This window comes from Propithecus coquereli, unplaced genomic scaffold, assembly GCF_000956105.1.
Source record: "Propithecus coquereli isolate 6110/MARCELLA unplaced genomic scaffold, Pcoq_1.0 Scaffold188, whole genome shotgun sequence".
Taxonomy (NCBI): Eukaryota; Metazoa; Chordata; class Mammalia; order Primates; family Indriidae; genus Propithecus; species Propithecus coquereli.
The window spans coordinates 3,913,736-3,925,567 of NW_012143634.1; the positions used below are offsets into that span (position 1 = coordinate 3,913,736).

General features: G+C 36.6%; 1 protein-coding gene across 1 annotated transcript; it reads left to right on the top strand.

Moving 5' to 3' along the window:
• Positions 1-6,727: 6,727 nt before the first annotated feature.
• LOC105809043 (ras-related protein Rap-1A) lies at positions 6,728-7,585 on the top strand. The gene has a single exon (XM_012642802.1). The coding sequence runs from the start codon at positions 6,926-6,928 to the stop codon at positions 7,478-7,480; it is 555 nt and encodes a 184-aa protein (XP_012498256.1). The 5' UTR covers positions 6,728-6,925; the 3' UTR covers positions 7,481-7,585.
• Positions 7,586-11,832: the final 4,247 nt, after the last annotated feature.

The following is an 11,832-nucleotide window of genomic DNA, read 5'->3' on the forward strand; positions in this document are numbered from 1 at the left end:
TTTATTCATTGTGTTACCATCACTTACCATTTTTGATGCTCAAAGTCTTCCAAATTTGGCTACTGAGAACCTTTTCAAGCTTGTTTGCCCTGGATTCTTTTGGCACACTTCCATTAGTTTTGGGCATTTCCTTACTTTCTGGCAAACGATGAACTAGACTCAACTTATATTTTCCCTGCTACAGACCTGAAATTAACCATTTACACAAGAAGCTCCGATTTGTGTTAGGGAGGAAACCAAGATCTGAGAGCTAAAAATGTTCATTGCTACTGGGTGTGTGATTGCTTCTTGGCCCTTTGAGTGGCCTACTTTCACAAGTTCACATTGAAATTTCCAATTCAAATTGAACAATACAAAATTCTTACTTAATTTCTTTTTTTTTTTATTTCAGCAAATTATGGGTGTACATATGTTTATGTTACGTGTGTTGCCCTTGGTTCCCCCCCCACCGAAGTCCATGTTTCAAATATGTCCATCCTTCGGGTAGTGCGCATTGCCCTCCTTGTGTATACAAATACCCCTCCCCTCCTCCCTCTTCCCCCCTCCTCCCACCGCCCTCCCCCTTCCCTAGCATCCACTAGATGTTGTTCTGATATGTGCATTTATGTGTTGATTAGTTAATACCAATTTGATGGTGAGTACAAATGGGTCCCGTTCTGCTGCTCTTGTGGTGCTCCACTTTGGATAATGGGCTTAAGTTTAATCCAGGAAAGTGTAAGAGGTGCTAGATCACTGTCATTTCTTATGATTGAGTAATATTCCATTGTAAACATATACCAAATTTTGATAATCCACTCATGGGATTGACGGGCACTTGGGTTGTTTCCACATTCTTGCAATAGTGAATTGTGCTGCCATAAACATTCGGGTGCAGATGTCCTTATCGTAGAATGTTTTGTGCTCTTTTGGGTAGATGCCTAATAGTGCTATTGCTGGATCGAATGGTATTTCTATTTTTAGCCCTCTGAGGTATCTCCAAATTCTTTTCCACAGAGGCTGCACTAACTTACAGTCCCACCAGCAGTGTAGAAGTGTTCCTGTCTCTCCACATCCTCGCCAACATTTGTTGTTTTGTGTTTTTTTCATAGAGGCCAATCTCACTGGGGTTAGGTGATACCTCATTGTGGTTTTGATTTGCATTTCTCTAATGATTAGAGATGTTGAGCATTTTTTTATATGTTTGCTGGCCATTATTCTGTCTTCTTTTGAAAAGTTTCTGTTCATTTCGCTTGCCCATTTGTTGATGGGGTTGTTTGATTTTTTCTTGTTGATTTTTTTGAGTTCTAGATAGATTCTGGTTATCAGCCCTTTATCAGATGTGTAGAGAGCAAATATTTTTTCCCATTCTGTGGGCTGTCTATTCACTCTAATGATAGTTTCCTTAGCAGTGCAGAAGCTTTTTAATTTGATTAGATCCCACTTATTTATTTTTGTTGCTGCGGCGATTGCTTTGGGGGTCTTCTTCAAGAATTCCTTACCTAGGCCGATGTCTGAAAGGGTCTTCCCAACATCTTCCTTTAGAATTCTTAAGGTTTCGTGCCTTAGGTTTAAGTCTGTTATCCACCTTGAATTGATTTTTGTGAGAGGTGAGAGGTAGGGGTCTAGTTTCAGTCTTCTGCATGTAGCTATTTCTTTTATTTTTTATTTTCTTTTCTCTTACACTAAAAATACGGTTTCTAATAACACTAACTTATGTTTCAAAATTACTATACCAATATTACTACTAACTGAGTAAAGATTATCGTAATTTCTTTGCAATTCTTTTTGTTCTTACTATATGTACCAATAAGGATATACAATCAGAGTACTATGTTCTACAACCACTTGAAATAATTTTCTCTGTCATTATTTTTTTTTTTTTTTTGAGACAGGGTCTTGCTCTGTTGCCTGGGCTAAAGTGCCATGATGTCATCATAGCTCACTGCAGCCTCAAACTCCTGGGCTCAAGTGATCCTCCTGCCTCAGCTTCCTGAATAGCTGGTACTACAGATATGCCATGATGCCCAGGTAATTTTTCTATTTTTTGTAGAGATAGGGTCTTGCTATGTTGCTCAGGCTGGTCTCCAACTCCTGGCCTCAAGCGATTCTCCCTCTTCAGCCTCCCAAAGTGCTGCAATTACAGGTGTGCGCCACTGCTCCTGACCTCCTTTTTTTTAAAAAAAAAACCATTTTTGACATACGATTATGATCATTTCTTTCCATTTTAGGGTTTTCTTTTATTTTATTTTTGAATACAGTAAAACATTTACACAGTTCACATGTCAAAACATACACAAGAAAATGCCAGAGAAATCTGCCTTTTTAGTTTACTGGTTTACCTTTCCAGTGCCTATTTTTGCATATGTATTTTTATTTCCTTTACTTTCTTACATTTATGGTAGTCTACTATACATGCTATTATGTACCTTGCATTTTCTTCTTCACAGTATATCCTGGAGGTTACTCTACTTCAATTCATAGAGATCTTTCTCATTATCTTTTAAAGTTGTATAGCACTCCATTTTTTTGAAACAGGGTCTCATTCTGTCACCCAGGCTGGAGTGCAGTGGCACAATTAAAGCTCACTGCAGCCTGGAACTCCTGGCCTCAATTGATCCTCCCACCTTGGCCTCCCAAAATGCTTGAATTACAGGTGTGAGCCACTGTGCAGGGCCAGCACTCCATTTTTGGCTGTGAAATAGTTTATATAGCTTCTATCGAAAGACATTTGGGTTGATTCAAAATGTTTTCTCTCTCAAATAAAGCTGCAGTGGATAATCTTGTGTGTGTGTGTGTGTGTGTGTGTGTGTGTGTTTATAAAGGTACAACTTTTGAGTAGATTCTCTAATATAGAATTGCTTGGTCAAAAGGTAAATGCATTCGGTAATTTTATGTAACATTTTCATATTTCTTCTCATAGTGGTTGTACATTTTATCCTCCCACCTTATTATTCATAGCCTCATCAGTAAAGTTCATTGTTATTGATGCATTTTTTATTCCAATTATACTCTCATATTATTTACAAAGAGTGTTGCATTTTTCTTCCTAAACTCTTTTGCCTCCAGTAGTTTCCTTTTGTCTAATGGCATTGGCTCATACCTCCAATACAATGTTAAGAATAGTGGAAATAGTGAGATCCTTTTCTAACAGTAATGGGAATGCCTCCAATGACTCCCTATTAAGTAAGATGCTGGCTTTGTTCACTTTTATTTTATCATGATAAGGAAGGACCAGTACCTATTTTATTAAATGTTTTCTATAGAAATGGGTTTTGACTATTGTTGTTACAGACTTACCAGGGTTCATTGCCTGCTGCCCAAGAGAAAGCCAATACACTGAGAGAGCAGGGGTTACAGCAAGGAAAGAGTTTAATATCACAGGCACCATGTGAGGCAACAGGGGAAAGTTCTCAAATCTATCTCCCTGAGAATTTGGGAGAAACAGTTTTTAAAGACAATTTGGTGGGCAAAGGCTAGGCAATTTGATCTGCTGATTGGCTGGGTTCAGGATAGAACCATAGAGGTATGGAAATTGTCTTCTTGTGCTGAGTCAGTTCCTGGATGGGGGTCATAAGACAAGTTGAGTTAGTTCCTTGATATGGGCCACTGGTCTGGGTGGGTCAGCTGATCCACTGGAATGCAGGGCCTTCTCAAAAACTAGCCTTAAGTTTCACAAGGGTGATGTTATCTATGGGAGTAACTAAGAAAGTTAAGAATCTTCATGACCATCGACTATGTAACTCTTGAGTAGCAGTTACAGGAAAGCAAGCTAGGGGACGATGGCTGGTTATATACATATTTTAACTATGCTTATACCTTTGCGGAGTCCAGGCCCCTGTGATAGTTCCCACCTTGTGGCCTTTCATTAATTTTATAAAGGGCGGTTTCATTGTTAGATGCCTTTTTAACATCTATGAAGATATAATTTTAAAGATATATTAATATGAAGCATTATGTTAATGGATTTTTAAAAACATTGACTCTTTCTTATATTCCTGGAATAAACTCTGTTGGTTTGTGATGTATGAGGTGCTCTGTATACACCTGCTCCCCAGTGAAACTGCTGAAAATTATAAAAAACAAACAAGCATTTAAAGTCTTTGGAAATAGCCTTCAGGGTATAATGCAAATGAAGAAACATTTATTCAAGAGAATCTACTAAAACCCAGAAAGAATTGTAAGAGTCTGTGATATTTGAACCCAGATCTCTACCCTCCCTCCTTTCTCCCAGCTCAGTAAGACAAAAACTCCACTTTACAGTACAGGGCTTTTCTCCCATCTCCCAGTTGAGGACTATTTTACTGAGAGAGGTACAACATCAGAATGCTCCCCTGCCCCCATCTCTGTTGCTGAGGCTAGGTTCTGGGCAAGTGCAGGCAAGACGTAGGGGCTCCCTTCTTCTGCCCAGCTCCTACTTGTGGAATGGAGTCTCTAGTTTGTGTGTTGCCACTGAGAATACTAGGGCCCTGACTGCCTTTAACCTGGCTCATGGGGCAGGGGTTCTATGCTGTGACAGGCAAGCAGAGGAGACCTGGAGCTACTGCACCCATCACCAAGAGCTCAGCTCCTAAAGTGGGGTTGTCACTCAGAGAGAAATACATCATTAGTCCCAAACCCAGGTCCAGAACCCTGGCTCAGAGATTTAGCCTGCAGAGAGAAGCAAGCCATAGATTAGAGAGCTCCAGTTCCTCATCAAAGGAGCTGACTTTATTTGTAACAGAGTGTGGAGAAGTTCAAGCCTAAAGGAGCTCTCAAAAGTAGTGAAACTTGTGGCGAAGGTGACTGGGAGGAGATTGATAGATTCATTGAGGATACAGGCTAAACTGTAGGCTGCATAGTTTGCCAGAAAGAAATAGGGAAAGAGAAAGTTGGAAAGAGCCTTCCTGAGGTCATAATGAATTTCAAACAGTAACTTTGGGAACTATACCTTCAAAGCAACCCAAATTTGTTTGGATTCATGGGGTGAAGCAATTTCTATCCCAGGGCATTGTTTGAAACAATAGATTCATCCACCAGCAAGCAGTAAAACTTAACTGCTGGATGGGGTCAGGGAAAGAGACAGTAAAAGAGAACCCTGCCAAAACCATTGTCATGCCAGCATGACTGTGGGCATATCTAAGGCTACACTCCCTGAAAAGCACCATCGGGGGTAAATACACTTCACTTTACTGAAATAATTCATCCAGTAATTAAACAAGTAAACAAGCAAACAATAAGCCCTGAAGGGAGTAACCGCTACCCAGAGTTGCTACAACATGTTATCTAAAATTTTTGTTTTAAGCCAAAAATTACAAGACATGCAAAGAAACACAAAAGTATAAGCCATATACAGCACAACAACAACAAACGAATCAATCAAGCAAAAAACGCGCAACAGAAACTGTGAGTGACCAGATGTCCAATTTGATTAAGGACTACAAAGTAGCCCCTAATTATGTTCAAAAACTTAAATGAAACCATAATTAAAGAAATAAAGGAAGGCATGAATATAATGTCACATCAAATAGAGACTAGCAATAAAAACATAAAATGAATGAGATCCAAATGGAAATTCTGGTATTGAAAAGTATAATAACTGAAATGAAAAATACACTATGGGATCAGTAAATTTGAATTGGCAGAAGAAATAATTTGTGAACTTGAAGATATATCAATAGAGATTATGCAGTCAGAAGAACAAAGAGAAAAAAGAATGAAGAAAATGAAAAGAGCCTCAGAAAAATATCAAACACCATTAAGCACACCAACATATGCAAAATGAGAGTATTAAAGGAAAAAAGAAAGAGATAGGAATAGAAATATATTCCAATAAATAATGGCTGCAAACGTCCCAAATATTTTAAAAACCATTATTCTACACACTCAGGATACTCAATGAACTCTGAGAAGGATAAACCCAAAGAAATCCACAAAAGACACATCATAATAAAAATAAAACTTTGATTCGACATTGTACTAGAGGTTCTAGCCAAAGAAATTAGATTTTAAAAAAAGAAATACAAAACATCTAGATTAGAAAGGAAAAAGTAAAACCATCTTAATTTTTAGATAACAGTATCTTTTACATAGAAAATCTGAAGGAATCCACTAAAAGCAGAGCTAATAAACAAATTCAGCAAAGTTGCAGGATGCAAAATCAGCATATAAAACTTTGTTATATTTCTATACAATTATAACAAACAATCTGAAAATGAAATTAAGAAAGCAGTTCCATTTATAACATCAAAAAGAATAAGTTAGTTAGGAATTAATGTAACAAAAGAAGTGCAAACCTTATACTCTGAAAATTATAAAATGTTGAAAGAAATTAAAGAAGATATAAATAAACGGAAAAACGTTGCACATTCATGGATTGGAAGACAATATTGTTAAGATGGCAATACTCCTTACATTGATCTACAGATTCAATTAAATCTCTATCATATTCCCAGATTCCTTCTTTGCAGGTGACAAGCTGATTCTAAAATGCATATGGAATTTCAAGGGACCCAGAATACCAAAACAAACATAAAAAGAATGAATTAGGAAAACTCACACTTTGTGATTTCAATGCTTACTACAAAGCCAGGGTAATAAAGACAGTGTGGTACTGGCACAAGGAAAGACACATAGATCAGTGGAATAAAACTGATAGTCCAGAAATAAAGCTATATATGTATGGTCAACTGATCTTTGACAAAGATGCCAAGACCATTCTAGTCCTAGAATTCTAGAAATAGTCTTTTCAACAAATGGCGTTGGGGTCGCCGCGCAGAGCCGGAGCAGGAGCCACGGCCGACAGGAGGGAGGAGGAGGAGGAGGTGGAGGAGGCGCCGGACCAAGGGGGATAGATTCCCAGAAGTGGGATAACTGGATCAGAGGGTGATTACCCTGTGTATAAGAGTGTGTGTCTCACTGCACCTTCAATGGCATTGAGTAGATTATCAGTATTTAAACAGTCGATATCATGCATGAGTACAAGCTAGTGGTCCTTGGTTCAGGAGGCGTTGGGAAGTCTGCTCTGACAGTTCAGTTTGTTCAGGGAATTTTTGTTGAAAAATATGACCCAACGATAGAAGATTCCTACAGAAAGCAAGTTGAAGTAGATTGCCAACAGTGTATGCTCGAAATCCTGGATACAGCAGGGACAGAGCAATTTACAGCAATGAGGGATTTGTATATGAAGAATGGCCAAGGGTTTGCACTAGTATATTCTATTACAGCTCAGTCCACATTTAACGACTTACAGGACCTGAGAGAACAGATTTTACGGGTTAAGGACACAGAAGATGTTCCAGTGATTTTGGTTGGCAATAAATGTGACCTGGAAGATGAGCGAGTAGTTGGCAAAGAACAAGGCCAGAATTTAGCAAGACAGTGGTGTAACTGTGCCTTTTTAGAATCTTCTGCAAAGTCAAAGATCAACGTTAATGAGATATTTTATGACCTGGTCAGACAGATAAATAGAAAAACACCAGTGGAAAAGAAGCAGCCTAAAAAGAAATCATGTCTGCTGCTCTAGGCCCGTAGTCAGCAGCAGCTCTGAGCCAGATTACAGGAATGAAGAACTGTTGCCTAATTGGAAAGTGCCAGCATTCCAGACTTCAAAAAATAAATCTGAAGAGGCTTCTCCTGTTTTATATATTATGTGAAGAATTTAGATCTTATATTGGTTTGCACAAGTTCCCTGGAAAAAAAAAATTGCTCTGTGTATATCTCTTGGAAAATAAGACAATAGTATTTCTCCTTTGCAATAGCAATTATAACAGATGTGAAGATAAATATACTTGACTCTAATATGATTATACAAAAGAGCATGGATGCATTTCAAATGTTAGATATTGCTACTATAATCAAAATGATTTCATATTGACCTTTTTAACATGATTCCTCCCTGTCAAGCACTAAAAAAGTTGAACCATTTTACTTTATATCTGTAATGATATAGATTATGGAATTTCCCCTCAAACTCATTGCAGCAGATAACTTTTTTGAGTCATTGACTTCATTTTATATTTAAAAATTATGAAATATCATCTGTCATTATATTCTAATTAAAATTGTTTGTGCATAAAAAAAAAACAACAAATGGCGTCGGGACAACTGGCTAGGCACATGCAAAAGAATGAAGTTAGATCGTTACTTTACACCAGATACAAAAATAAACTCAAAATAGACCAAGATCTAAATGTAAAAGCTAAAGCTATGAAACTATTAGAAGAAAGCTTAGAGGTAAACCTGAATGACTTCAGATTTGACAATGGATTCTTAGATTTGACACCCAAAGGCACAAGTAACAAAAGGAAAAATAGATAACTTGGACTTCATCAAAATTAAAATCTTCTCTGCTTCATAGGACACTATCAAGAAAGTGAATAGACAACCCACAGTATGGGAGAAAATATTTGCAAATTACATATCTAATAACAGATTAGAATATATAAAGAACTTTTACAACTCAATAATAAGAAAAAATTAACCCAATTAAAATGTAGGCAAAGGATCTGAATAGACATTTCTGCAAAGAAGGTGTACAAGTGGCCAATATGCATATGAAAAGATGCTTAGCATCATCAGTCATCAGGGAACTGCAAATCAAATCCACAACGAGATACCATTTCATACCCACTAGTACGGCTATAATAAAAATTCAAATAATAATGGGTATTGTGAGGATGTGGAGAAATCCTGGTGGAAATGTCACTTTGAAAAATAGTCTGGCAGTTTTTTAAATGGATATACATAGAGTTACCATATGACCTATCAATTCTGCTTCTAGGCGTATACCCAAGAAAAATAAAAACACATATACACAGAAAAACTATTACATGAATGTTTATAGCAGAATTATTTACAATACCTCTGGTTTGAAATAACCTATATTGTCATCACCTTATGAATGGATAAACAAAATGTTTTATGTCCATACAATGCTATAAAAAGGAATGAAGTACTGATACACACTACAACATGACTGAACCTCAAAAACATTATGTTGAGTGAATCAAAAAACAAAAGACCACATATTATATGATTTCATATGTACAAAATGTCCAGAATGGGCAAATCTATAGAGATCAAAAGTAGATTAGTGATTGCTTAGGGATTGGGGGGTTGGGGAAATAGGGAAGTGATAGCTAAAGGGTACAAGATTTCTTTTTGAGGTGATGAAATGTTCTAAAATTGACTGTAGTGATGGTTGCTCATATCTGTGAACATATTAAAAACCATTGAATCGTACATTTTAAATTGGTGAATTTGTGGTATGTGAATTATATTTTAATAAGACAGTTACTTTTTAAAAATAGAAATTTCCTAAGCTTTTGTGGTTTAATATATAGTCAATTTTTATGAAGGAGTTTAATTTATCATCGGGATACAAAGATCGATATACAGTTATGCACCCCATAACATTTTGGTCGATGACAAATTGCATATATGATGATAGTCCCATAAGGTTATAATGGAGCTGAAAAATTCCTATCACCTAGTGATGTAGTAGCTGTCATAACATCCTAGTGCAATGAATGACTCACATGTTTGTGGTGATGCTGGTGTAAACAAACCTACTGCGCTGCCAGTTGTACAAAAATCTAGCATATACAATTATGTACAGCACATAATACTTGATAATGATAATAAACAGCTATGTTATGGGTTTATGTATTGACTATGCTAGACTTTTTATCATTATTTTAGAGTGTCCTCCTTCTATTTAGGAAAAAATTAACTGTAAAACAGCCTCAGGAAGGTCCTTGAGTTGGTGTTCCAGAAGAAGAAATTGTTGTCATAGGAGGTGACAGTTCTATGTGTGTTATTGCCCCTGAAGACCTTCCAGTGAGACAAGATATGGAGGTGGAAGACAGTGATACTGATGATCCTGACCCTGTGTAGGGTTTCATTCTGTCTTCCTGGATAGAGTGCAGTGGTATCATAGTTCGCTACAACCTCAAACTCCTGGGCTCAAGTGATCCTCCTGCCTCAGCCTCCAGAGTAGCTGGGACTACAGGCACATGCCACCATGCCTGGCTAATTTTTCCATTTTTTTTATAGAGATGGAGTCTCGCTCTTGCTCAGGCTTGTGTATTAGTTTTTAACAAAAAAGATTAAAAAGTAAAAAGAAAAATAAAATAATTTTAAAATAGTTAAAAGCTTATAAAATAATGATATAAAGAAAAAATATTTTTGTATAACTGTACAATGTGAATTAAACTGTTATTACAAAAGAGTCAAAAAGTTTTAAAAAATTAAAATGTTTATAAAGTAAAAAAGTTACAGTAGGCTAAGTTTAATTTATTATTGAAGAAAGAACTTTTAAAAGTAAATTTATTGTAGTGTAAGTGTACAGCGTTTATAAAGTCTACAATAGTGTATAGCAACATCTTAGGCCTTCCCATTCACTCACTACTCACTGACTCACCCGGAGCAACTTTCAATTCTGCAAGCTCCACTCATGGTAAGTGTGTACCATTTTTAAAATCTTTTATACTGTATTTTACTGTACCTTTTCTATGTTTAGAAATGTTTAGATAGACAGATATTTACCACTGCGTTACAATTGCCTACGGTATTCAGTATAGGTTTGTAGCCTAGGAACAATAGGCTATACCATAGAGCCTAGGTGTGTAGTAGGCTATACCATTTAAGTTTGTGTAAGTGCACTCTAGGATGTTTACACCACGAGTGAATTGACTAATGACACATTTCTCAGAACATATCACTTCATTAAATGAGGCATGACTGTATATATATAACTTTATTGATTTAGTTACATTGCATACTGTATTAGTTTGGTAGGGCTGGCATAACAAAATACCACCAAATGGATGGCTTAAACAACAGAAATTGTTCTGGTGGCTAGAAGCCCAAGATCAGCGTCGGCAGGTTTGGTTTCTCCTGAGGACTCTCTCCTTGGCTTGCAGATGGCCATCTCCTTGTTTTGTTTTCACTTGGTCTTTCATCTGTGCATAATTCCATGGTGTATCTCTGTGTGTCCAAATTTCCTCCTCTTATAAGGACACCAGTCATATTGGGTTAGGAACCACCCTAATGACCTCATTTTAACTTAATCACCTCTGTAAAGGTCTTATCTCCAAATAAAGTCAGATTCTGAGATAATTACATTACATGTATATTATATATAATCAAATACACGATCATGTAAATTATACAAATATACTGAACTTTATCCTATTGTGGATAGATCTTTTTATTGTTCCTAATTTTTCACAATGACAAAATGTTAGGAAGCCCAGGTTATTCATGCGAAGATAGATAGTTTACATAAAGGAGCATCAAGGCATCAAATAAGTGAGTTAAGATTTCCTTGGACCTTCCAGCCAGCTTAGGCACCAATTGAATGCAGCTGAGTGCACAACATAAAACAGAAAACATTCCAGCTGAGTCCTGCCTTAATTCCTGACCACAGAATCATTAGAAACAATAAATTTTTGTTTTGAGACACTAAGACTTGGTGTGCCTTGTTATACAGTAACAGAAAACTGAAATGCCTATACCGTTGTAATGAAAATATTACTTTGCACTTTTTTCTAAAAGTTCTAAAGCTTTACATTTTGCATTAAAGTCTTTATTCAACCTAGAATACATTTTCACGTATTACGAGGGCTAGGAATCTGAGGTTGTTTTATTATACCATTTGTTGAATAATCCATGCTTTCCCCCACTGATTTGTAAGTTACATCCGTCACAGGCAAGTGGAACGGAATGAAGTGCCAAGAAATGAACTCATGCATTTATATAAATGCCATATTTATCTATCCGCATTGTAGAACCATACAGTATTAACTACTATAATTTTATAGTAGTTTTAATATTTGATATGGCAAGTAACACTGCTCCTGTACCCAGTTATTC